This window comes from Larus michahellis, chromosome 19, assembly GCF_964199755.1.
Source record: "Larus michahellis chromosome 19, bLarMic1.1, whole genome shotgun sequence".
Lineage (NCBI taxonomy): Eukaryota > Metazoa > Chordata > Aves > Charadriiformes > Laridae > Larus > Larus michahellis.
In genome coordinates, this window is record NC_133914.1 from 1,762,286 (window position 1) to 1,789,080 (window position 26,795).

At 56.2% G+C, this 26,795-nt stretch overlaps 3 protein-coding genes across 9 annotated transcripts in view; 1 reads left to right on the forward strand and 2 right to left on the reverse strand.

The window, feature by feature from the left end:
- Positions 1-2,828, forward strand: part of LOC141733242 (zinc finger MYM-type protein 4) — a 44,001-nt gene extending 41,173 nt beyond the window's left edge. For all 6 annotated transcript variants that reach the window (XR_012584246.1, XM_074563364.1, XM_074563362.1 and 3 more), the window contains one exon: positions 1,004-2,828. Coding sequence is in view for 5 of the 6 variants with exons in the window: in XM_074563364.1 (XP_074419465.1) it covers positions 1,004-1,211 (208 nt within the window). In the remaining variant the exon portion in view is untranslated. The remainder of the gene's footprint in view (positions 1-1,003) is intronic.
- A 5,965-nt stretch (positions 2,829-8,793) lies between these two features.
- On the reverse strand, positions 8,794-16,968 carry LOC141733243 (interferon alpha-inducible protein 27-like protein 2A). The gene is made up of 6 exons (XM_074563368.1): positions 16,790-16,968; positions 16,011-16,170; positions 11,501-11,569; positions 11,171-11,209; positions 9,227-9,388; positions 8,794-9,060 (listed from the first exon to the last, which is right to left on the reverse strand). The coding sequence occupies exons 2-6, from the start codon at positions 16,144-16,146 to the stop codon at positions 8,984-8,986; spliced, it is 483 nt and encodes a 160-aa protein (XP_074419469.1). The 5' UTR covers positions 16,147-16,170; positions 16,790-16,968; the 3' UTR covers positions 8,794-8,983.
- A 2,442-nt stretch (positions 16,969-19,410) lies between these two features.
- The window catches only part of KIAA0319L (KIAA0319 like), a 34,959-nt gene continuing 27,574 nt past the window's right edge, over positions 19,411-26,795 (reverse strand). For both annotated transcript variants that reach the window (XM_074562592.1, XM_074562593.1), the window contains 4 exons: positions 25,942-26,064; positions 25,310-25,400; positions 24,860-24,951; positions 19,411-22,869 (listed from right to left, as the gene is read on the reverse strand). In XM_074562592.1, coding sequence (XP_074418693.1) covers positions 22,682-22,869; positions 24,860-24,951; positions 25,310-25,400; positions 25,942-26,064 — 494 coding nt within the window. In that variant the 3' untranslated portion in view covers positions 19,411-22,681. The remainder of the gene's footprint in view (positions 22,870-24,859; positions 24,952-25,309; positions 25,401-25,941; positions 26,065-26,795) is intronic.

Genomic DNA, 26,795 nt, shown 5'->3' on the forward strand with positions numbered 1-26,795 from the left:
GTTAGATAAACTTTTATTTAGGAGTTAGAAATGAGACTATATAGCAAGCACATAGATATAAATAATTTTTTCTCCCATTTCTATATAAACTTTAGTTAGATCGTTGAGCAGGTAGAATATGATGTTCTTCTCTTTTCAAAGGAAATACACGTGCAAAGTGAAACAGCATCTCATTAGTGTCAGCTGAAACTCCAGTAAATCACCCTCCAAATGCACCTACTGAGCTTACTACAAATAGTCCCATTACTTAGGCGAAGGCGTGCCCAGCATCTGTCCTGACTCTGTCTTCCTCTTCTTACCTTCCTTGTCTTCACTTGCATGTCCTTAGAAGCTTTTAGCTGTCCTTGGGCTGGGAAAACATCTTCATGCTCCTCATCATATATCAGAGCTGAGCCCCTGCGGCGGTGCAAGCAGCAGTAAAAATTCACTTTGCTGTTTTAATGTGAATACTCCCAAGCCAGGCAGGAGAGGTCTTTGCTGTAGAGGATTTTGTGTCTTCCTACCAGAGCCTGAAAGCTGCCTCAGGGTCAGACGGTCAGTCTTTCCACGGGCTTACCATTCCGCCCTGTGAGCGGGCAGGCTAGGGTTTAGTTTTGCTAGCTTTTGAACATTCCCCATGCCAAAGGACACAGCAATTCTGGAATACCAGAGACAGTTTAATTCAGAGATTGAATGTGAAGCGCGTCTATCAATCGTATCAAGATGCTAGTACCATTAATTGGATGATGCTGTGATTGAAGAACCACATCTGTAAAGAAGTGACTCATTTGCTTTGTTTCTTTATAAGCAACTAATGCTAAGTGAGCTGGAAAGAACTTAACCATTCCCTAAGTTGAAGGGGGCAAACAAATCACTGGCAAAAAGATTTGAATTACAGTTTAAATTACCGTGATCTTGTCTCAGTGTAACTTCCCTCTTCTTTGCTGTTTTTCCTTAACGTTTTTGTGAGTCGGACTATTAGTGCTGCCTTCCAATAATGTGCTCTTCCTCTTTGTGTTGGCAGTTCCGAAAGTGTGAAGCAGAGGAGTGATGTATTTTACCTTCAGCCTGAGCGCTCCTGTGTACCCAATAGCCCCATGTGGTATTCCACATTGCCAATAGACCCAGGAACCTTGGACATCATGTTAACGCGTATTCTTATGGTGAGGGAGGTACACGAAGAACTTGCCAAAGTCAAATCAGAGGACTCTGATATCGAGTTATCAGACTAACTGAAGTGGGGTATTTTCCTTTGAATACACATCAGAAGCACCAAACTGTGAATACGTCCAGCCTTTGGAAAATGTGTATCAAATAAGCCAAGATAATGTCACCTACAGGCATATTTTGAACCACAGTGGATGTACAAACTGGAACTGGAAGGAAGCGAGCTGTGTAAGCTTCAAGAAACAACGTCCTGTGGCACCGATAAATCCTCTGAACAAATTCAAGACGAACTAACCCGTTTGAGTGGTGCATAAATCCTTCATCTGTTTAGGATTTTAAAAAGTTGTGAGATATTTTTTAAGGAAAATGGTTGTGTAAAATCTACCATAACACTGTTGGGCATGGAGAGCTAGACTGTGGCTCAGGTGACTCCTCAGCCTGATGGCTGGCAGTCCTTGCTGCCAAAGAACACGTGGAGATCCTAGAGCTCTTCACGAGGACAGGAGAAAATAGTGGCGGTGTTTAGACAGTCACCTTCCATTATAACTACACGTACACATACGCTTTTCTAATTTTTTTGAAACTGGGATCAAATGTTAGGAAGGCAGAAGCCGGCATGTCTGCCAGGGAAACTATCTAAACGGGCAACCGTCTGGCTGCTCGTAAATGGTCACACGGTGCCAGAATCTAGCTCTCGCTCCGGGATGATACCAACTCTCGCTCTGTTGGGTCTCCGAGGTGGAAGAGGTGCTGTAGGTCGAACTTCAGAGCGATCATGTTACGCGACAAACGTTTCTGGGGTATGTACAGGAGAGTGACTGTCCTGGGGTCTGTGCAGAAAATCCCCTCCCTAGCCCGGTAGCTCTGCAGTCTGTCGATATAACCTAGCAAATACTGTGGTGCGCGGAAATTTTTTTTCCCCTTACGGCAGCTTTCCTTTCTCCTCTTTCCCCACTCCTATGTTTTGGGTTATTTTATAAAGGCAAATCTGGAGGGCCTTGTCATTTCAAATGAAAGATAACGTGCACTCTTTCTCTTTCCACCTTTGCAACGCGTGCAGTGTTGTACAAAGGATGCAGTATTACTTTTGACAATGGAACTGTGGTAGAAAATTACCATGTGTGTTTTTTTTCCCATCCCACCCAAAGAGATTTAGTCATAGTGTTGGAAATCGAAAGAGACCTTTTTAAGGCTTGGCTGTTACTGTGTCTTTTTGAAGAGAAAAGCTCCCACGTTGTGTTTAGAGGACGGGACATTATCAGATACTGTCTCTATCTCCGTTTTCTCAAGCTATAGATGTGTGTTTCTGGTGACCAGTGGCCACAAATTCATTGGAAACCCAAACTATTTTTAAAAAAGAGAATTGTATGGTTTTTATCTAGCTCTGGTCAGTTCTCCATCTTCTGTAACAGGGGTCTGATATTTGATCTTGTCACTAAAATTTCAAGAGATGAAAATTGACAGCCTTGAATTATATTTCCTTTTTTTTTGTTTTGTTTGTTTTTGTTTTTTAATTATTTTTTTAGCAGTAACAAAAGTAATTTAACAAAAATAAAATCAGAAAGTAGTCTATTGACGTTGTGTACTCGGTAGTCCTGTCCCTGCCTGTAACAGATTTCACTGATGTATTTTTTAATACAGAAAACTATGTGAAAAGTAAACCTGCCCCTGATTCTGTCTGATCGAAGCCCATCTGTGTCTGTCATTTCTGATCAAAGATGCTGCTTTCTCCGTGCCCTGGCCCAGCGCTCCCGGGGGAGACCTTTCGGCTGTAACACGTACCCTGCCACCAACCGCCCCGGCGCCCGGCAGCTCAGGGACGCTCCTGGAGGCTGATTTCTCGTTCTGTGAACGCTGACCTGGCCCTCCCCATAGTTATATTAAATAGTCAACCAGCAGGTGTGGTATTTTGGATTGAGGTGGTTGATAGAACACTTCGGGGTAAATAAAATCATTCTGGAAAGATTAGTCTTTAGGTCTGTGGGGGATAAAAGAAGTCTGAGCTCTCTCTGTTGCATGCAGGTGTGCCCGGAACCTCCATGGCAGTAGGAGAGGGGAAGGATCCAGGAATTTCCGTATTTCCTGGGCATCCCCTGCGAGAGTGCCGCATCCTTGGCTGCCTTTGCCCGCTCCCTCCTGCCCTGCAGCCCCCAGGGAATAAGCAAAGCAGCAGTTGGGACAAGCTGGCGGGAGGGCAGGCACCCCGCGGGGTGGGGATTGTCTGAAAAATTATAAACCACATCTGAGTTTTCCCTTAATAGACATTAACAGAAATATTCCCATAAAGTAGTATGTTTGTATCTCACGAGCAACGTACTCATTTCTTCTTTCTCTGAAGACCATCACTCTTTCTTGTCTGTGAACGCTCTGACATGCGTTAATTTTTTCCAGGTCCCTGGAACGAAAGATATTTGCCCTTCCTGTTCTCTCAGCAGGGAAAGTTAAATCGCTTGACGCTGGCCTGGCTGACGGCAGAGTTGTTAAACGTTGTGCAAACTCCTTTTACTTAGTAGCTCGGGGGTGAGAAAGGGCTCAGCGCAGTTTGATGATGGAATGGACAGAAGTAGTTTCAGTTTCTCGGGTCAGACGCCTTCTGCTTGGAGGCCCTTTGGGAGCCGTCTGCGTGTTTTGGGAGGTACCTGGGCGATCTTTGCCCCTCGAGCAATTTCTAGTCAGCCCAGCTGGAGTTCACACTGACTTAGAAGCTGGATTACCGTGAAGCGTTAAAATAGATTTATAGCTTATGCACACAGGATGAAAGTTCTGAACGCTTAGACAAAGTTGGCTGTAACGAACATACCCGAATCATTTGCTAACAATGTTTATTACTTTGAAATATTCTTTTAAGGAGAAAAATCATGCTGTAGTCTCAGTGTGGACAGAGAAACTGTTAACAAAGATGAGCGTGAGAAAGAAAACCAGGAGATGCTGCTTCCTGCTGGCAGGGTTTCTGTGGCCGTGGTGTCCTGCTGCCGCCTGCCGCAGCAGACGCGGGCGGTGTGAGTCCCCTCCCTTCTCGGGGTGGTGGCAGGGCTGCGTCGTGTTGCTCCTTACCGGCTGCGTTCACAGTGCTGGCTGATAACGCCAGGCTCTGGATTTTGCAGAGGTGTTCGGTTAAAATGCTTCTGGAGCCTGGCTGTTGCCTCCGGGTTCTCGGTGACAACCTGCCGCTCTCTCCTGGCTTCGCCGGAGTAGAGAAGGAAACCGGGGGCACGCTGGATGCCACAGAATTAGGTGCAAAAAGAAGTTAAAGTGTCTTACGAGTTATTCTACCAACTACTGATCTAAAAGAGACCCGTGGGTTTCTCTGGCAGGAGTCTCCAGCCGAGTGATGGCTCCTCGGAGACTTGAAAGGAAAGGGCAGAAGGTCCCTTGCCGGGCGTTTTCCCGGGGGTGCTCCCGCCGAGGCACGGCTCCAGAGGAGGCGTTAGTGCCAGGGTCACGGGAGTGACTCTGAACGCGCAGTAAAGCCCTTGGGTTTTGGTAACAATCTCCGTAACTCTTCTCAGTCCCTTGAGCAGTAGTTTCACTGTTGCCTTAAACCAACCCAACAGAACAAATGCTCACGTATAAAATCCTTGCAATGCCCGTCTCAAACCACCGGCACCGCGCTCACTGTCTAGGCTGGAGTTTTGCTCCCGTCGGCGCAACAAGTTCCCCCTTTTTGTCTTTCACGTGTCATCCATTTTAAACGTGCGTAAGAGAGCAGAGGCAAAATTAACATTTGCTGTCTCCTATTAAATAGCTGCTCATCTGAGCACGTCCCCTGGAGCATCACCAGCCTTACCGGATTTAAAGAAATAACGAGTTTTGAGGAGTTGAGCTACTGAGCGGTGCTTGTTCCTTTCTTTTGCAAGGGAAACCATCCAGTTTTGAGGATGGTGTTTTGTAACCGAGTACGGGCACCAAAAAAATGTGTAAAAATCGTGGACTGTTGCTGGGGAGAAAGTCTAGATGGAGTTTTGGGAGCAGTGAAGCCGGATGGGCGCGTGCTGTGCTGCAGGCCGGAGACCCGGTTTTGCCTCGCCGAGGGGGGTGTGCGTGGAGCAGGCGGCAGCCACCACTTCCCATCTCCTCCTCCTCAGAGGGTGAAATGGCAAGGCTGGTCCCTGCGTGACTACCTCCTCTCGGCTCACTGTGGTCGCCGGCCGGAGAGCAGTCTCTCTGCCCAGCGGGACGGCTGCAGATGAGTGGGGCGGGCAGGGCGAGCTCTGCTTTTCTTCCCTGGGAGGAAACGGTTGGCTTGAAAACAGGGGTTGAGTGGTTTTGCGCAATATCGTTGTGTTTTTTAAGGAGTTGACTCCAGCCCTTCTTTTAGAAGGTGGATTTTTTGAACTAAGAGGAGAAATGACTCCTTTAGTCTGACCGCCGGCATGAACAGATCCCCTCCACCATCACCCCGTGGCTCCCCTGTCAAGCCCATAGCACTTGGCTGAGCTCTAGGATCTTACGTTTTTATCTTCAGGTTCCTCCCCCTGCCATTTCCAAGAAGCATTAGATAACTTTTGCGTTGTGTTTTATGAGGAAACTGTTGTGGACGTGCCAGAAAGAGCGAGTGATAGCAGAGCGAGTGGTGGCAGAGGAGCCGGGGGGTGTGGGAAGGGTCTGGGGGTGGGACGCTCTTACCGGGGGTGGGACGCTCTTATCACGTCTGGGCTGCCTTGGCCAAGTGGGCGATTGTACTCAGCGAGAGAATAACATGGATATTTAAGTGGCTAGGTTTCATCATTTTATATTCAAAGCATCTCAGTTGGATGCTGTTAAGACAAACTAGTGGCTGTGAGCGTGGGTCATAGATGGGGCCAACTTGGAGAGAACCTGAATTTAGGAGCGTTTCAGTTCCCGCGTGCCAGCTCGTCTGCTGTTTCGTGGCAAACTGCTAAACCTGCAACAGCTATTTCGTTTTTCAGCTGTCATCAATAGATGCTGCTGCCATGGAGGTCGTTAGGGCTCATTCGATGGCACCAGTGCTAGCGCTGGTCCAGGGAGTGCTGCGAGGTTGTAGAATGGTTTTAAGAGCCGTAAAGGCTTGAAGGAACTTGGGCATCTTGGATTCTTCTAGCCCTAAATTTAAATTTCTCTTGGACATAACACTAAGCTATTGGTTGGACATTCACTGAGCTATTGGTTTTTCACCAGAGATACAGTTTTTATTAAAGAAACAAAACCCGACCAATCTTAGATTGTCACCTGCTTGGAGGGGAAGAGGGCATTTATTACAGAGGGAATTAAACAGTTAAGGTAAACAAAGCATCAAACACCAAAGCTCAAAACGTGCCCAAAGGGCACAACTTTAATACAAACCCGGTTCAGCTGCCCGGAGTTCAGACTCACGGATGCCTCTGCAGCAGCCGCGTTAGCGACAGCTGGCTGAATTCTGGGCTTAATTGTTGGCTATTAGATATCCAAACGAACAGCAGAGCTGGGGTCTCAGATCTACGAGCCCTGGAGCGCGTTGAACCTATTTATAACACAAAAAGCCAGAACAATTTGGAAAGGTCTTTGGAAAGGTCTTTTTGACCAGCTGGGAGCCCGGCTTCTTCCTTTAAGAGCAGGGTGTGGGCAAAACTCTTGACTTTCTCCCCATTTTAAGCCACCGATGGGTGCTGCAGCCCAGGACCCAGCGTACACGCCGCGTCGCTGCTGCTGTGGAGACGGAGCCCCACGTTTCGTCCCTTGCCAATCTGTACCTCGGTTGTACCCAGCTGTAAATTGGCCAGCCTTCTCCTACCTCGTCTGGGCATTACCAATCAGGCTAAATTCTGCAGGACGCTTTGCAGCCCCGTGATGAAAGGTGCTATATAACTGCAAAGTGTCACTTCAAAAGATTTAAATAGGCCACCAGTGCATCATAACCTATATTAAAAAGACTTTTTCTTATATGAGAATTTATAGAGTTCAATGTATGGTATTAATAAGTGAATTACTGAGACCCCAAAAATAGTTTTTTGTTTGAATCGTATCTGTATTCTGGAAAAGTGATTAAAAAACTTTAACCTTAATAAAAGAGTACATCCTCATTTCCTGTATGATGCTGGAATCTAAGTTTAAAAGCAGAATCTTGCAGATTTTAAGGGCTGGGGGGGAAGGGTCTGGTTGTTTTTAAGCCAGTATTTAAATAGCAGCTTAATATCTTACCCCAGCAAGGCTTGGGCTTCCCCATGTGGCTGTAGCGCAGCCCAAAACCGCAGCCCAAGTTTTGCTCCTCTCTGAAGCCTCTGGGAGCAGCAGCAATGAGATCCATCACCAGTGAGTCGTTGGGGCATCTCCCCCACATGGAATGCAGTGGAACCGGTGGCTGCTGGAGCTGTGCCCGATGTGGGACCCCCCCCCATGTGGGAGCCAGCATCGCCTTCGCTCCGGTGCCCTGAAGGGCCAGAATCGCCCAAGAGCCACAAGTGACACGGAAACGCCATCGTTACCCAGAGTTTGATGTGGCTCCCAGTAAGGGCAGGGAACATCTCCTGGCTTCCCAAGTGAGGTCCCCGAGGCTCCTCGGCGTTAGGAGCCACCAAAGCTTTACTCAGGGCAGGGTTTAAGGCCCCGATCATGCAGCTGCTTTACACTTATTTTGAACCGCGCTGGTGCGGCTGGAGCCAGGCGGGTGCCCGTGCAGCCAGCGGAGCCTGGCCAAGTGGAGACGGGCCTTGGGGATGAAAGAGGGTGTGAGAAAACACATACGGATCCCAAGCAAAAAAATTACACGACTGCCAATTAAATATTCCCAGCAGCCTGAAGAATGAGCAGCCAAAACCATGGCATCCTGGTGTGGCCACGGTCACCAAGAGGCAGCATAGGGGTGTCCGGGGTGCAAGGGAGAGCATTTGTTCTAATGAAGGCTTAATATATCATTATTATTGTTGTTGTTATTATTACAGAGCTGGCACTTTCCTACCATCGTTCGAGGGGAGCTGGGTTTCCAGAGGGATAGCTGGGGTTCACTGCAGGAGACAGGGAAAAATTGGAAATGGGATTAAGAATGATGGCGCATGAACTGCAGCAGCAGCAGGGAAATACTGTGTCCGCTTGTTGCCCAAGGCTGTCGCTTCATGCGTTTACTTTCGGTAATTGATTACAGAGAGTACAGTGACTGAAACCCAGCTGGTCGCCAGGGAGAGCCAGTGCCGGGGTGGGGGACGATGACGACAGGGGGGACGACACACAATGGGGAACACCACGTGTTGTTTCTGGAGGTTGACCACCCCTTCAACCCCCGCCCCTACCCCCTCCCGCTAAGGGCCAAAGCTTCTCGCAGCCGCGCAGTGACTTCCATTCCCTGTACACTTCACCAACATGAGGAAGGAATGTCCCTCCGCCAAACCAGGACCGACGTGACCAAGTGTGACCAGACACCAGGTTCGATTTGGGTATAAATGAAGCCCCGCAGAGGGAAAATTGGGTCTGTCCCCTCTGAGCAGCAGCGATACAGTTTGGGGACGCTCCCCGTGCATCGGGACGCTGCCCACAGTAACTCCAGACAGGTCGAGAGCCCTGGCCTTACTCGGTGAGCAACTGCACATTTTGGATCCTCGTTTCCAGAACTCAGGAATTCTTACGTCCTCTGCGTAGTATTAGTTCCATTTTACATGCTGAACCTGTGGTTTATTAATTATGTTGGAGTCTTAAAGAATTTTGGTTAGCATCACGTTCTTTGCTTAGAATAAAGTTTATTTTGAGTTTATCACCTCCCTGATTTAATTTTCTTGTAAGCCTCCGCAACAGCATGGGAGAGATGCAGGGGGTCCCAGTGGGGGTCCAGGGGGGGTGTCCCAGCAGTGGTCTGGTGTTGCGCAGTCACAGCAGACATCAGCGAGGGGCCTGGTGCGGTCACAGCTCGTCAGAACCGAGCAGCCCCGGTGGCAGCCCCGACGGCCGTCAGGGCAGCCTGCACAGCTGTGGGGACTCCTGCTGCCCCTGAGGAAGAGGAGGAGGAATCAGCCCGAGCCCCCCAGCCCCAGCATGGGGCCCCCACTGCGCCCCGTTGCCTGGGCGAGCTCCCCCAAGTGGAATGGCTGGAAGCTGGCCCGGCTGACAGCAAAGCTGTAAAACATTGTGCGAACTCCTTTTACTCCCCACTCACCGATGGACTGCAGCACGGCCACGGTGCTGCCAGCAGCCACTCCTCCGCCGTTGGCTATGGCAGCTGCCGACATCATCTTGGCAGCCACCGACCCAGCAGTGATGCCGGCTGCTGTAAACCCCAGCGCACCGACGGCCATCGGGACACCGACGGCTGCCAATCCTGCAGGCAGGAGACCGCGGTGTTAGGGGGGGTCTCTGCGACCCACATCTCCCCTGCCACCAACGCGCCCAGGAAGGACAGTTTTGGGCCTACTGCGTTCAGTTTTGGGCCCCTCGCTACAAGAGGGACATTGAGGTGTTGGAGCGTGTCCAGAGAAGGGCTACAAAGCTGGTGAGGGGTCTGGAGGACAAACCTTATAAAGAACGACTGAGGGAGCTGGGGTTGTTTAGCCTGGAGAAGAGGAGGCTGAGGGGAGACCTTATCACCCTCTACAACTACCTGAAAGGAGGTTGTAGAGAGATGGGGGCTGACCTCTTCTCCCTGGTGACAAGTGATAGGACGAGAGGGAACGGGTTCAAGTTACGTCAGGGGAGGTTTAGATTGGATATTAGGAAACATTTCTTCACTGAAAGGGTTATTAAACATTGGAATAGGCTGCCCAGGGAGATGGTGGCTTCACCATCCCTGGAGGTGTTTAAAAAAAGGGTAGATGGGGCACTGAGGGACATGGTTTAGAAGTGGCTCTTGTCAGGGTAGGCTAAAGGTTGGACTCGATGATCTTAAAGGTCCCTTCCAACCTCAACAATTCTATGATTCTATGACAGAGGTGTCAGAGTGGGGAGCGAGGGCTGTGGGGTGAGGAGATGGGGACACCCTAGTCTTGGAGAGGGAGAGGGAGAGGCGAGGCGAGGCGAGGCGAGGCGAGGCGAGGCGAGGCGAGGAGAGGAGAGGAGAGGAGAGGCGAGGAGAGGCGAGGCGAGGCGAGGAGAGGAGAGGAGAGGAGAGGAGAGGAGAGGAGAGGAGAGGCGAGGCGAGGCGAGGCGAGGCGAGGAGAGGAGAGGCGAGGAGAGGCGAGGCGAGGCGAGGCGAGGCGAGGCGAGGAGAGGAGAGGCGAGGAGAGGAGAGGAGAGGAGAGGAGAGGAGAGGCGAGGCGAGGAGAGGAGAGGAGAGGAGAGGAGAGGAGAGGAGAGGAGAGGAGAGGAGAGGAGAGGAGGCGTGCGGGGCTGTAGCAGCAGCTGCGGACACATCTTCAGGCTCAGGCCAGCGCTGCCCCCTCCCTCGCCGCAGCACCCCAAGCCTCCCCGGCACTGGCAGCCCCCAGCCCGGCCGGGTCCCCGCTGCCAGCCCTGCGATGGCACCGGGCAGGGACCCGAGCGCTGCCGACCGCAGCGTCGCAGAACGGTTCGGGTTGGAAGGGACCTTAAAAGCTCATCTGGTTCCAACCCCCTGCCCGGGGCAGGGACACCTCCCACCACACCAGGCTGCTCCGCTGGACCCTCCCCCGTCCCGCCCCGGGGCCGGCCCCGCTCGGCGCATCACGACGTGGGGGGGGGGGAAGGATGCGGAGACCGCGTTGAGGGGTCTTTATTTGGGGGTCAGATACAGCGGGGGGGCACGGGAGAGATGCAAAGGGTCCGGGTGTGCGGTGTGTGTGTGTGGGGGGGGGTGTGTGCGTGTCCCCAGGCTGCAAAACCCGCGTCACTCCTCAGCCACACGCGTCCCCCAGCCCCGAAACGGGGGGGCCGTGGAGGCAGAGCTCCAGCCCGGCCGGGACAGCCCGGACAGAGCGAGTGGTGCAGGTCCCGGGGCCAAACTTCCCTAGTGGGGGCTTCAAGGAGGTGCTGCACGCTGGGGGCAGCGCTTGGGCAGGGGGCGGCACCCCCCGACAGGGCCCTGGGTGGGCAGAGCTGCGGCGTGACGCCCCGCCAAAGTGATTTACTCCCGCACGGCACCGCCCCCCCACCCCCACCCCCCCCCACCCCGCGCCCCCCAGGGTCTTACCGAGCCCTGCGGTCGCCCCCATGACAATGCCGAGAAAATCTGTAACGAAGGAGAGATGGCGGGCGGTCAGTCGGCAGGGCTGTCAGCGGGGGGGGCTCCTCCACCCCCTGCCCGCACCCCCGGCTCCCTCCTGCCCGCCGGAGCCGCGTCTGCCCCTTCCCGGGAGCATCGCGGCGCCTCCCCCCGCCCGGGCGGCGCCTCCCCGAGGTGTGGGGGAGGGAGACCCGGCCGGCCCGAGCCCCTCAGCCCCCACTCAGCCCCCGCTCGAAAGCGGAGGGAGGTTCGGTGCGTGCCCAGGGGCCGGTGCCCCGCGTCCCCCGCGCCGCTTACCCATGGTGGGCTGTCCTGGGCGGGCAGCGCTGGAGCGGGAGGTGTGCGGGGTGCGCTCCGAGCCTGGTCCTGCGGGGAGCAAGTGCAAGAGTTTCCTCCCAAGGTGGTGGGGGCGGCGAGCGGGGCCGGCCACAGCTCCCACAGCCACCGCCCCCGTCCCCCAGGAGCCCCCGTCACCCCCCCCCAAAAGCAGAGACACCACCCCCCCACCACCAGACCCCGCGTTTCTTCCCAGCCCGGGGCTCCCCGGCCGCTCCGCCAGCCCAGCGGGGTGAGCAGCCCCCCACCTTTGTAACACCCCGCCCCCGGGAAAAGGGGTGTCCCCAAACACCCACCGTGGGGCCCCGGCACCCTGTGCCACCAACCTCTCCGGCCGCCGCCGCCGAGCGCTCTGAGCTGCGCCGGTGCCCGGTGCTGGCGACACGGCCCTCGGGTGACGTCACGGCCGAGAATTTCTGAGAAACGGCTCCGCGCAGTTTCGTTTTCCCAAAGCCGGGGGCGGAACCGCCCTCCACCCTTGGCCGGGCAGCGGGGCCGCGGCTCCCCCGCCCCCGGGGCTCCGACCCGGGGAACCCCCTGCCCCCGACCCCCCTCGCGGGGACGGGGGGTGCCGGGGCTGCGGTGGGCGCGACGCGCCGGGCGCGGGAGGCTCCCCACGCCTGTGCCGTGGTCTCTGCGGCTTTATGGGGCATTTCCCGAGGGTTCAGGACCGCTGAAGCTCCGCGGTTTACGAGCAGGCCAAGGGGCAGCGCGGGTGGCCTGGGCAGCGCAGAGATGTCCCCCGCCCGACGGCGGAGGTGCAGCCCCTCCGGCTGCCTCCCCTCCCTCGAGCAGCCTCAAAAAACGGCCTAAATCCCATTTTGCAAACCCCCTTTCCCCGCTCCCTGCGCCCACTCCTCACGCAGAGCCCTCCTGGGGCAGGACGCAGCCAGCCCACCCGGCGGCAGCCCCTCGGGCTGGGGCGGCGGGGGCACAGCAGGTGCCGTAGCGAATGCGCCGCTGCAGCTGGTTGAAGGGGACCAAATCCAGTTGCAAGTTGATCTGGTTCCTTTTTACCAGCCCCAGGGACACACCGTCTCTCCGGAGGCGCCGCCTGGGCTGGTGCTGGTGGGGAAGGGTCCCGGCGCTGGGGTCCCAGCCCAAAAATACATACTTCTTAACATTCCATAACGCCGGCCGACTCCATATGGGCATATGAAGAAGTATGTAGGGTTGGGAGGGAGAGGTGGGCAGCATGGGGCTGGGCATGCGGGGCCACACACCACTCCCGGCGGCTCTGGGCACTGGGACCCTGGCAGGAGCCGGCGGCCGCAGTGAAGCCCGAGGCTGGGCAGGGGCTGTGGGGAGCATCTCTCGCCCACCCCCGGATCCAGCCTCTGCCTGCGCCCGGCCCCAAGTGCATCCTCAGCTGTGGCACTGCCCGTATGGTGCCAGAGTGCCCGCGACCGTGCCAGAGCAAGGGGACCCCTGCATTCGGAGAGCGAGACAGCGCCGCGGCCGACGCGTGTGCCTGGGACACAGACCCTCTGCACCGGCCGTGGGGTGCTCAGGCTGTGGATGCGCCCGCCGCCCAGTATTTTGGCCGGTGGCTGCCCTTCGCGGGCGGTGGGATGCCCCAGGACACGGTGAGGCTCAGCAGTTTGGGCCATGGGGCACCGTGGGGGGCTGCACCTCTGAGGAGACGGAGCCGGGGCCAAGTGCTGTGTCCCGTGAGCCAGCACAAGCGGTGGAAGTGGGTGCCTGCAATTGGGGCCACATCTGCAGGGGGACCCCCCCCATTGACCCAGCATGCAACCTCCCGGCACCCCGCACTGCGCCAGCGCCCTGCAGCACCCCAGCACCCTCACCCTGCACTGCCCCGTCCCCCTCCCCACCGCAGCCCGAGTGCCAGAGCAGCAGCCGCAGCTCGGTGCAGCCGTGGCCAGCGCTGGGGGGGACCCACCTCCCCCCACCCTGCCCGGCTCCTTTGCAAGGCCAGGAGAAGGACCCGGGGGGGGGGTGGTCTGGGCCCCCACCCCAGCTCTGGGCAGGGGAGGCCGGAGATGCCTTTGCCCACGGGAGGGGGGGTTCAGCCGAGATCTCAGGGGCTGCAGACCGTGAGGGGGATGCACGGGGGGACTCCCCATCCCCGGCACGGTGTGGCCAGGGCAGGGTGACAGAGGGGTGAATGTCACCACAGCCCAGCCCTGCCTTGACCCCAGTGACCTTCCTAACCCTAAATTCGCAGGTGAAGCAGTGTGATGGCGGGTGCAGGGAGCCATCCTGGTGGTCCCAGCCCTGCCCCCTCCCAGGTCTAGGGGTGCGTGGGGGGCCCGGAGACAGGCAGGAGGGACACGGGGCTGGCGAGGCCTGGCATGGCCGTGACTCAGCGCCAGGAGCCGTGGCCACAGGCGCTGCAGCTCTCTCCAAGGAGCCGGTGGGTGCCAAGTACACGCTCACTGCACTGGGCCTGCTCACAGAACCCACAGGCAGCCGAGACACTGCTTGGTGGCCCCCAGAGACACCAGCAACCACCACGGGGCTCAGGGCTGCTGCCAGCACAGCCATGGGCTCCCCAGGATGTTCCACCAGCACCCCAGGGCCTCTGCCATGGCTGGTCCCCAGGGACTCAGTGCTGGGGACCCCAGAGACCTGGCTCCCAGGACCCAAGTCCCCATCCCGGCAGCAGCGGTGGGGCAGAGCACGTCCAGCCGGAGCAGCACCCCTGTTCCCCCCTCAAAAAGCCGACTGAGCGGGTGTCCTGAGGACAGAGGCTGCAGAGATGCACCCGCTTAACCCTTTGGGCTCCCCCGGCCCCGCAGCGCAGAGGGATGCTGCCGCAGAGCTTTGCTGTAGGGGGGCAGGGAATCCCAGGGGCTGTTGGGGCACAGCAGGAGCCCAAAGCCAGCGGCTGCGCCCACCCCAAACGCTGGGAGCCAGGGAGCAGGGTCAGGGCTCTCGCACCCCCCCTCCAGCCACCTCGGCTGACCTTGGGCAGCCTCCCAGGACTGCGGCGATGGAGGTACACCCAGCCCGGGGGGGCCACACAACCCCATCCCACGGCATGGTCCCCGCAGCCCTCGGCCGGGCTCTCTCCATGACCTTGGGGAGCTGCACCCAGCTCCACGGGATGCTCGCCGCATCCGGGCCACCTCGCCTCGCCTGATCCCAGCCCAGGCCACCCCTGCACGCTCCCAATGCCCTTCCCTGCCCCTGCCCTGCCCCACAGCCCATCTCTGCCCCACAGCCCTCCCTGTGCCCAAATGGTCCGGTCACCAGTGCAAGCTCCTCCGCAGTCCTGGAGGTGCCCCCAGCCCCACAGGCAGCACCGAGCCCTCCCCAGCCCCAGCACTGCCCTTGACGGCTGCAGATGTGTCCCCACGCTGAAGCGTCCCCAAGCAGAAGCCCTCCGGGAGCTCTGTCCTGGGGCAGCCCCGCTCCCACAGCTCCTCCGTGCCCCCACACCAGCCAGAAGCCCCCAAACTAGGCAGAGCCTGAGTCCCCCACCTGCCCCTAGAGCAGCTCCCTGCCCCGGGCAGGGCGACTTGTCGGCACCGGGGGCAAACGGCTTTGCAGGGGGGAGGCAGAGGAGCCGGGGGGGGCTGCCGGGTCGGCCGTGGTGGCACCCACACGCTTGCACAGCACCCAACAGCCCCAGCCTGTCTATAAAAGGAAGCATCTTTTTTCCCCGCTCCCCCCGGCGCCGCGTGCCCGGCCGCGCTCTGCAGTCGCTGCCTCGCAGGGGCCTTTCCAAGTTTTACTATTCAGCGCTGCCCCCCCCTCCTCCAACATCTCCCCCCGGCTCATCCATCCCCAGCAAAACCACTGCAGCAGCCACTCCAGCCGCTGAGCGCCTTAATAAAACACCAAGAAGCTCAGGAATGAGGAGGGAGGTGGGTGCGAGGGGAGCGCTGGCCGGGGGGTGCCTGGGGGAGCACCTCAGCCCCCCTCGCCTGCAGGCATTGCCCATTTCGGGGCTGCGGGTGCGTGGCCCGTGGAGCCCTGGTGCAGCGAGCCATGGTGGCCAGCGCTTCCCCCCGTGCGTGTCCAAAATACAATGCCGAGGTGCCCAGGAGTTGGGTTTCCCTTCCCGCCCCGTCCCACCGGTGTGGGGGGTCCCCACTTTGCAAGGCCGAGGGCACCCGTCTCCCTGGGGAGGGGGCAACCAGACCTGCTGCAGGGGGGCACCCACAGGCCCATTGCGCTGCCCACCGACCCAAGCACCCCCCACCCCCCTGCAGCCGGCACCTGCTGGGGGTGTCCCTTTGCCCCCCCACAACCCCACGGAGCGTTTGCTGCTGCCCCCGCTCCTCCGCCCTGCCTGGCCTGAGCAGTGGGGGGCCACCGTGACCCCCAGCCCCGGGGCTGCCCCCTCCCTGCCCACGCCAGGAGCCGAGCGCGGGGCTGCGAGCGGCGGCAGCAGCATCCCAGCACCGGCCGGGCTCGCTGAAGGTTAAACGCCGGCGGCGGGGAAAGCCCCGCTGCCTCCCGCAGACCCCGCACCTCCCGCAGACCCCGCACGGTCACTCACGATCCTGGAGGTGACACCGTCCGGCTGCGGGCTCGGCTGGTGGCAGCGGTGACAGCCGGCAGGAGCACGCCGCTTCCCCGCTCGCCTTGACTTTGCCACAGGACTCCTCCGGCTCGTCCGCAGGAGCTTGCAGCATCCTCCAGTTCAGCGGGAGAAGTTCCTCGCCAGGGAGGGAGGGAGGGAGGGATTTAAGGCAGACCCTGCCTGGGATGCAGATGCCTCCGGGTGCAGGTGAAGACCCTCCACTCGCTGGCCACCCCGCAACCCCTCCTCGCGTGCCCCAGCCCAGGCTCGGTGCCCCGGCACAGGGCTCGTGGTGTGTCCTGGCTCCGGGGACACTGCCTGGGCGATCCCTGCCGAGAAACCTTCTCCCTCCTCGACGAGGCAGCCAGGGCTGCCAGCCGCACGCAGCCAGGCGCCTCTGCCCCCCGCCACCTGCCCTGTGTCCCCCGGGTGGGGGTCCCGGAGCAACGCCATGGGGAGAGCCGGCATGCATTGCTGGGCCCAGCATCAGCCCGGGGCAGCTCAGAGGGCAAAGCGGAGCCTGTGGGGTGCTCGGGAGGGTGAAACTTGTCACCACCGTAGCCACAGGGGTTCCCCTGGGCTGGGGGGACCCCCGAGGGACAGGGATCCCCGGGCTGCCCTGGGCCACCTGCTCTGGGTGTCCCCAACACCCTCGAGGTGGCTGTCCCAGCACCCGGCGCAGCACAGACGGGGGGTACGGGGCTGCTCTGCCCACCCCGTGGACCCCGCCGCCCCCGGGCTCCGGCCGGTCCTACCTCTCCCTGCGGAGGGCTGGCGGGGCGAGGGGGACCCCCAGCTCGGGGCTGCAGCAGGGGCAGGATGCCAGGAGACACCTTAGTGGGGTTCCCAACGGGAAAAGCCAGAAAAAGCAGCGGCGTCCCTGCCTCCCGCGGCGGTCCCGGCGGCTGCCTGCCTGCCACGACGCCCTCCCCACCCCGGGTGCGCTCTGTTTGCCTGCTATTTTTGGCAGCCTCCTAAGAGCTCCTCTCAGGCTATTAATAATGAGAGTGCGAAATTCGTTTGGCCTCTCCTATATAAGGAAAGGTAGAGGCTTAGAGGCAGCTAAATATACTGGCGCGTGCGGGAGCAAGCGGGGAGGCTTTGGCACTGAGTGTGGAAAAGAGATTGTTTGAACAATGGAAAGACGGACTCACTCGGCGCACGGGCCCCGCACGGACGGACAGACGGATGGACGGAGGGTGATGGCGCCCGTGGGCCTGCACGGCAGCACCCGCATGGCATCCCGACGCCCCTCGGGGCCCTGCTTCGGCAGGAGGAGCAGCAGGAGAAGGGAAGAGGCGGCTGCCGCAGGGATGCTGTGCAAAGCCCCTGTCCCGAGCCAGCCACGCTAGCCCCAAAATGCCTGTAACTTGCCCCATGGGGCCAGCAGCGACCCAGGGACGACGGCAGGGTCTGTGCCTGGCCAGGAGGGAGGTGTGGGGTGCTGGCGGTGGGGAGCGGGGCGGGCTGGGGCAGGGTGACCCGTTCCCAGCGGGACACAGCCAGCACAGGGTCGCTCCTCCAGCCCAGCCCCCTGCAAATCCTGGCCAAACACTCCTGTCCCTGCTCTGCCGCCCTGACACGGCCTTGGGGGCAGCTCCCATGGCCGGGGGGTGCTGGCAGTGCCGCGGCGTCCCCAGCTCCCCAGGAGCCACCGGCATCCCTGCAGTGCCCTTTGCTGGCAGGGGCTGCCCACGTCCATCATCCCAGCGATGCCACCTCGGAGCTTAATGAGCAGATCGTTACCATTCCCATAACCGTACCCGTGTCCCCCCCCAGGGCTGTGGGGGCCTTGGCAAGGTGCGGTGCGGGAGCTGCTGGCAGGGCGGCCGCCGAGGCTGGGGAGAGCCCGGCTGGAAGAGGTAAAGCAGCAGCAATTCAGGGAATCCTAATGAGAGGAAGGCGCTGGGGAGCAGCGCCAAATCCACATGGTCGGAGCAAGGACAGTGCAAGCAGAGGGGTGAGAATGTGTGTGGAGAGAGAAAAAACCAAAGCTCTGCTCTCCCCCCAGGCTTCTGCCAGAGGTTTTTTCTTTTTTAACTCCTCCTCACCACGGGCGCTGCTTAGGGAGGGAGAAGCGGAGCTGGGGGTTGTATTTGCAGCTGCACTGAGCTCCCCGGCTCGGTCACGCTCTGACTGGGACCCGGCTCTCGGCCTCGGCCGCCCACAGCGTCGCAGTGCCAGCGGCCGCATCCTTGCACCCCCTTCCCGAGGGGCCCCGGGGCTTCCCCGGGCAGCTCTGCCCCCGGAACGCCGGAACAGCCGCCGCGGCGCTGGGCAGAGTCCTCCAGCTGCTGCCTTGGCCGCGGTCACCACTGCGTCGGTTTCTTGAGCTGTGAAACTCCTGCAATAAAACCTATTTCTCTGAGATTTCTCCCAAATAACCAGGAGGCTCCAGACCCGACCCAGATCCCTCAGGGAGGGGACGCAGCCACAGGCAGGAGCAGCTCTTTGCCTTGGGGCAGGGAGAAACCCGGGCTCTCCCCAGCTCCGTTCTGAAGGCAGGGGGCCGGGGAGCCCAGCAGATTTGGCTGCCCCTGTCCTTCGGTGACATTGAGCAGCGTGAACCGCGAGGGCTCCAGCAAACCCCTGCACCGCGTGAGATGCGCACGGACTGAAGGGCAGCTCTGAGGGTGAGCCTCCTCCCCTCTCTGAAAAATCCGTGTCCCGTGGTGCCACCGCGGGTCCCTTCTGGCTGCCGAGGTGCTAAAGCGCGTTCCCTCCAGCAGCCAGCCCCAGTGACAGCTGGGCAGCCTTCTTAATCTCCTTCAAGGACTCCACTAATTAATAAATGTTCCTCTGCTCCATAGGGAGGAACAGTTATCCCAGGTGTGGGTGCAGCTTGAGCCCCAATGCTGCTGTTATTTTACTTTCCAGTGAAAATTAGCAGTCGGCCCCTGCCTCGGCTGCCAGGGAACAGTCCCGGGCAGGACAGGGGACTCCGGACCCGGTCAGCAGGAGACCAGGGGCAAGAGCCTTTGGGGGCTTAGGCCAAAAGTGGACTTGAAATAGCAGAAGCGAATTACAGTTGTGCTAAAGCAGGGGCAGATCAACAAACCAGGGGTCAAAACACAAGCACAGGGCCTGCAGCATCTCCTGCTCCCTCCGCAAAGCACAGTGACCAACATGTCAAGGTTGCTGCACTGGCCGCTGGGCAAGGAGCGGAGCTGGCCGTCTGTCAAGCAGGCTCCTGGCAGCCCCGGTGGCCACGCTGGCCATGGAGCCCCACTGCGAGCCATGGGGGGCTGGAGCAAAGGCAGCCCCCCGTCCAGCAGCGCCGGGCACGAGGAACGAGGGGGGACTTGGGATGCTTACACAGAGCACAGTGGGGTCACTGGGAACCACCCCACAGCTGGAACTGGAGAAAGAAGCAAGCTGAGCAGCAGCAAAACATCTTCCCTGTTTATTTGCAAGAAACGTTTTGTTTAAAAAAATTACTTTTAGTCTTGATCCAAGTAACACTGCAATCAACAAACATTGTTAAACCGAAGTTCAGACAGGTTGGGCAGCCCCCGCTACAACAGAATGAAGAAAAGGTTTAAGAGCAAACTATTTTAAAACTAGAATGCAACATTTGCGTGAAACATCTTAACCAGTGTTTGAACATTTTAAAGAAGAAAACAAAACCAAGTGAAGCTGGGGGTTCACGTAAGAGATGTCTCAGCTTTTAACTTCCCCACGTGGGTAACTTGTAGCCAGTGTCTCTAATTGTGAAATCATAATGCATAGCGATGCAGAAACCTGCCCGAGCAAGGTCAGCCCCGCTCGCGGTGCTCGGGTGACAACCCAGCAGCGATGTCAGCGACGCCACGGGGGAGGAGGAGAGGGTGGCAAGGGATTTCAAAGCCGACACGTTTGCTGTCCACGCACACGCCCTGGGAGAGCTCTGCATTAACGCGCGCTCAAGCAGACAGTCCGCCCCGGCCCCGGCTCAGGGGGGTCCTATGCTGGGCCAAAAGCTACTGCCTTCAGCCTGGGGGGGGGTCTCCTTGCCTCCGTCAGCTTCACGGACCCTCGCCCTCCCACAAGGTCAGTTGCTGCGTGTCCCCGTTTCTCACAGCCCTGCGAAGGTGAGGGCTCAGAGGCACCGCGGGTTAAGGTGTGGAGCGAGGAAAAGGGCTGCACAGCCCAGGAACGCTGATGGGAGCCAGAAGTCTAACGGAGCTCACACCATGCGCTGTCACAAACCTGCGCTCAGCCATGACAAATGACTAAGGAGCGAGGAAGCCATCCTAACCCAGCCGCTCGGCGCGGAGGGAGCGCCACAGCCCACCGCGAAATCCAGCCTTGGCGGGCGGCGCATCCCAACCCAAGCGCTGGGTACCCCACAGAAGTGTAAGGACGAAGAAAACGGCCTCAGCTAAACAAAGGGGTTGGCGTTAACAGATCATAATCCTTCTCTCTTCCGTAACAAGAAGCCAGTCTCGCTTGAAAGCACGCTCTGCGTCTCCTGTGAGGGTAGCAATCTCTGCAGCAGGGAGCACCCGATGGCTGAACCACGGCCCCCAGCCCCGACCTACCGCAGGGGGACGTCCCTGGGACGGGCGGGAGCGAGAGGCTCAGAGGACGCGTGCCCCAAGGACCAGCACCAGCGCGAGTCCCACGGCTCTCCTCTAACAGCACAACCCGCTTCCAGGCGCAGTCCCAGGACCACATTGGATCAACCCCTGCGGCTTCAAGGCCTCCTTTCCTCGTAGTTTGTTCATTTTACACCCCAACAAAGGGAAACGCACCAGAGGGGAGCGTCACCCAAGAGTTAAGCGTCTGGCCATCACACAGCTCGCAACAGCGGCTTCAGCCAGCGCTGAGCACGCCGTGGGGAGCATCGCGGTGTCCGCGTCCCTGTGTGTGGTCCCGGGCGGGCTGGGAGGGAGGGAGCCGTCGGGAGAGCGGGTGCGGGAGCAGCCCGGGAAGGGGGAGCCTGGCTCAGAGCACCAGCTGTGTGCCAGACACGAGCCGGAGGGTGGCCCGCGCCGTGACACAGGCAAGCAAGAGGCAAGCCCCGTGCCTGGCGGAACTGGGAGGGCAGGAGGGTAATGCCTCGGTGCTCGGGAGAGCAGCAGGCTCCAGAGCTGGTGCCTGAGGAAGACAGCTGATTGCCCAGAAAAATAAACTTAGCAGCAGCCATGACTACATTCAGTGAGGGAATGTTCCCTCGCATTCAATAGTATTTAATCTTCATCTATCTCAACACAAATCAGTAGTGCAGCAATATAAATACAACCAAGGAGGATAAAGCCTTTTGGCTTTCATAGCTCAAAAAAAAAAAGCCAATGAAACAAGTTTCCAGTTTTTAAATTAAACACAAAGAAAGGCAATAAATTGCCCACCCATCCACAGAGGAGCATCCTTCATGCCAGCAAGAGGCCGGTTTCTGCCCGAGGACGGGGGTGCAACTCATGAAAGCAGCACAGTGAGACAAAGGGGCGGGTATGGGAAAGGACCGCCACACGCCTGCCTCCCAGAGACACTTGGCCACTCGCTGCTGGCGCTCACCACGCGATGCCCTCAGGTACCGAGAGTTCCCTTTTCCGCCGACTGAAGGACACCAAGCGTGTACTTCGCTCTACGTTAGGAGCACACCGGGCTCTTCAGCCGTAAGAACATGAGGCCACTAAGCTGCCAGCCAAGGGAGCAGCCTGCTGCTGGGAACTGAAGGTACCAACCCCTGGTTGCCTGGCTTGTGCAAATTTTAAGGAAAAAAAACCCAAAACCCCATAGTATATGGCGTTTCATAACTAAGATATGGTTAATGTCCAGACTCACGGACGGCTTGGCGACCAACAGAAGGTGCTGGGGCCACTGAACAACATCTCACAGCTTTGGAATAAAGCCAGCCATCAGGCAGGAAAGGCTGGTGGCCCCTCCTGGCTCTGGTACCCAGCAGGAGAGCTCGCTGCGGGAGGGGGTCTGCGCGCCCAGCCAATTACCACAGATAGGTCAGCTTTCCACATCTGAACAGGCACCGTGCCATCAACACTCCCAGCGAGAAAAGCCTGACAGTAATTTAGAACAGCTACAAAACCCTCTCCTACCTGCAAGCTGATGGAGGGTGACCACAGTGTTTAGATCCCCCCTCCTCTACACTCCAAACGCAGCCAAGTGCATGTGAAAGGACAAATCTAAATTAAAATAGTGCTTAAACCATTAGGGAAGGTGGGAGTAAAAGAGAAGAAAGGTGTTCGACAGCACAAGTAGCCCATGGTGGGCTACCGGAGCCTGAAGGGAGCTCAGAGCACAGCTCAAAGCACAGCCTTGACCTTCCTTCTCCGAGGAGCTCCCAAGGCCAGTGAGCTGGGAGTCCATGGGCGATTCCTCCGCTGCAGTCTGAGGTGGGCGAGGAGGGTCCTGCACATTCACAGTTGCTCCAAGTGGTTCTGTCCTGCCGCTCTCCAGATGCCAGCTCTGTCCTTTCCTGACGCGTCGCCTGGGGTTCACAGTTGCCTTCTCCTCCCTTTGATTTCCCTTCAAGTTCAAATTCAAGTACAACCAGTTTTAACTGAATGAAAACAAACCCACAAAGTTATTTTCTGTGAAACGAGTTAGCAGCGTTGTTCCTAATCAAACTGGCCTCCAAAGGCCCTTGTAGGATAGGGACGGGAATGGCCTTTCCCACTGAGCTCCAGCAAAAGGCCGCCTGAGAGGAGCTATAGGATTTCCTCCCTCTGGTTCTTGGGTTTGAGCATCACTTGTCCATTGCGCAAGGAGCCATTCTGGCTACGGAGCAGCTTCCCTTTCTCACGGTCAGGCCACGTGAAGATGGCTTCATCGCTGTCCAGTTCAGACTCCGAGTGCATCAGGCTAGTGTTGAGGACCTGGGCTTTCTGTCTGCCACCTTTGAAGGAGAGAGATTCCCAGCTTAAAAAGACTCACAACTCAACAACCTCACCTTATTCCATTCCCCCTTTAAGTCTCCTTTTTCTATCATGACAAAGGGACAGCCTAATCAGACTTTCCTTTGTCTGGCACTTACTTCCTCAAACGCGGAAGCCAAACTGATCCTGTTTCAGATACTTTGGCACGACAGAGGTCACACACACACTTTGAGATAGCGCAAAGCACAACAAACAGGTAAGAAAGCAAATTATGTCACCAGAAGGGGCTGTGAGTATACGGGGGAGCTTCGTCTCCCTGACCTTGCTCGGGGCATTGCCTAGAAAGCTCTCTGAGGGCTAACGGCTGTAGCAAAGAGAATATGCAGGTGTGTCAGGGAAGATCGCGTTCTTACTACTCTCCCTACTCTCATCTCTGCTCCTCTTGCCTGCAAGGGAAGAAAGATAAATTAGCAGGCTGAATTTAGATTAATGCACAGGGACAGGAGAGACACATTTACTGATATTGTCAGCAGAGGAAATATTTAAATTTAGCTTTTCCTTAATGGAGAACTGCAACATTTTCTCTGTTAGCGGAATGCTCCCTGGACATACCTAGCAGGGAAAAAGACTTTAGTCAGCAGCCAGCCTCAGAAGAAGCAAGATGAGTTTGGTTACCAGAGAGCAAACGGTTGAGGCACATTTGCTACAGACGGCAGAACAATGAGCCCTTTATTTAACAGTGGGGCTCTTCTGTGCGAGGTGACAGATGGTCAGATTAAAGCAGAGTTGGGTGCTGAGGGAGGAAAAAACACCCGGTTTTTCTTCAAGGGTATCTGTATTTGCGCAGTTGGGATGGCCGGGTTCTCAGAGGAATTGTCTGCTCAGCTCCGTCGCTGCAATGCCCTCCAACGCTGGCGTTAGGCACCGTTCACTTTGCCGGAACGCCATTAAATGGGATAACACTAGGATGAGCAGTTATTTTTCCACCACTGATCAAGGATAAGGGACTATTTTCCACACACAGCTAAAATAACCCCTCCTCTAAACAAAACCAAGGTGCACACTCTTATTTGAAACATGTATTTCCACAGCTGAAGTGCTCCCTAGCATTTGGGGGGGCTGTTTGCACATCCTTTCCCACATCTCCCTCCTTTCCTGGTCAGTCAGCAGGTGACCACACTCGGTTCAGGTATCAGATACAATCACAGCAAAAATGCTCCAGCCTGAAATAACTCAACGATCTTTGCAAAGCACCTGACAAGCATTCTTGAGGACAGCAATGCGGACAGGAAAATGCTGGCTAAGAACACTGAAGACAAATAACTGCCTTTCTGGAATGGGCCTGTAGCCACACTGAGGACTTCATGGGTCTCCCCCCTGAGATAAGCATCTTCTGTTTCCTGGAAAAATTAGAGGATGAGCTAAAATGTGAAACTTTCAGAGCCTGATGCCCACAAGGACAAGAATGAATAAATTTATAAACAAGTCATTTGGGGTGGGAGAATACGGGGGCAGAGATGAACCTTGCTCTCTCCAGGCCATGAGTATTTTCAGGTTGCTCGCTGCCCCTTTGCTTACTAGCCAAAGTCCATCAGTTTAGTGAACGGCTTAGTGACACTGACTTCATGCTTTGCTGTAGAGCAAGGCCAAGGAATTGCATATTGGCAAGAAGCAAACTCCCTGAACAGAGTGGGAAACTTTTGAACAAGAGAAGTTATTGTCAAGACCCAGTTTTGGGCACAGATTACATGCATCCACTTACTACTTCTACGATAGGAAGTGGAGACATCAGGACGAGGCCAGTTTCAGCCCCAATTTCTAAACCAAGGAGTTAGATAACGTGACTAAATACCCTGTCTACAGACCTGAAACAAGCCCTTAGATCTTCTGAGACTCGTCTGTCAGTGCCTAACAACACGTTTGTTTCACTCTGTGATTTTAAGTCCACTGAGGAAGAGTGTTCTTAGTCAGCATTCTGGAAACGCTGAGCTCTTCCCTCTCATGTTTTACCTGCTTTGGGATTTGGTTTTAACTCCAGGCTTTCTTGATCCGTTGCATCCAAAATCTTGTATTTGCTTTTTCTTTTGGATTTTCCTTTTCGTCTAAAGAGGAAGAAAAGGAATTAAGAGGCAGGCCATTTCTAAAAAAGCCAGAAGAAAAAGAACTCTGACCTTCAAAGCTAGAGTACTTGCTTATTTCAGATTACGTTCATATCCCAAAGCAAAACATGAAAAACGTAGCTTTAGTTGCACATTCATAGGCTAATCCAAATCTTGCTTCTTAACTGAACCCAGAGTTCTAGGACCTCAACGTTCCACACGAATCACTGAGTGACAAAAACTAACGTCCCAGGGCCGAGCAGATGACCTGCTGGGACAATGGGTTTGAATCTTTCACCTCCTAATGCAGCTACTTGGCCCTGAAGCACCGATACAGTGGGGGTTATGGCCTCAGTCCCACCTCTTGCAACAGCAGATCACCATCCAGGAGAAGATTCCAAAGGCAACCACAATGACGAAGGATGCAATGATCACATACAGCACGCTCCACTCTGAAAGCAAAACACCCCAGAGATAAAGACGTTTTGGCACCTCATACAGTTGACAGTGTGCGCTTTAGATGACTGTTCTTGGGAAAGAAAAAGAAAGGCCTGACCCTTTGCAGAATTAGAGGTTAGTGTCCATCACTGACAGCGCCTCTAACTCACCTACGGAAGCCAGAGGCTTGAGATCCAGTGTGCGGACTCACTCACAAGGGCGTTTTTCAATGTGTGTTATTTATAAAATTTGCTTTCCTGTGGCAGGAAAGCCTCTGCAGGAGCACGACAGAAAATAGGTGTGATTTATACACTAAGAATGGACACAACTCTTAGTGAGTGTTCACTGAGAGCGTGTGAAGAGGAGTCGCTTCCCTATCAAGTATCACCGGCCTAGAAGGTAACGTGTGGCGAGATCAGGGCAGGGACTATCTCCCTGTGTGAGCGTCATGTCACAGACACTGGGAGAAGGTGGGCACCTCTTACTCTGCCTGCCCTGGGCTTCAAACACTGTTTGCTTTCCAAAGGTGAACAATCCCAGGGAGGGTGCACGTACCACAGTTGCTTTCGCCGTCCCCCATTTGCACCCTGATGAAGTTCTCCATCCAGAAGGGGTCACAGACGCAACGCTTGGTGAAGGAGTCACAGCGACCGTGCTCAGAGCAGTTCAGCTGACACGCTAGGGACCAAAACCAGCAAAGTGAACTAAATGACTCACACGTGAGGCAAAAATGGGACAGTACAGTTCCCACAGTTACAACACCGCCAGCCCCCATAGGGCTCTAACTTGAATCTCGTCACTCTGTAGTTCATCCTCTTGGCTTAGATCTAAGAAGTGCAAACATAAGCACCTAGGTCTCATGCCGAATCAGAAAGTCCTGCTTCACTCACAATGTAACAGACGTAACATGCTAAGACAATTTTGCCTGATAAATCATGATTTTGCTATAGAAGTTATGGAATTTGTGTATTTGTTAAGTATTTTTAAGTAAGGTTTTGATTTTCAAATTTGAACACAGCCCGTGAGATACACAAGAAACAAACAGATCCTTTAAAGGGACCAAACAGAACTGAAGAGTGGCTTTTGAAGGCCACAAAACTGTAAGATCAGAAAATCATGAAAATAATTACTTCACATAATTCTAGTGTAAAATGTCTAACTGATTAGCACATGATCCTCAGGATGGCGCTCATAAAAGAAAAACAGCTCTAATGTAAACTTGTAAAAAACCGAAGGGAAACATTTCCTTCAGATTGATGTATGTGCGAGAGAGGAAATTAGTATGTTCACAGCTACCAAGATCTGTGGTTTTATTGTTTTCATTATGACACTCATTTCATTGGCTGCATTCCATTAACGCTTTATTTTAGTTTCATAAGCATCAATCTGCTTTTGATTTTGTGAATTTT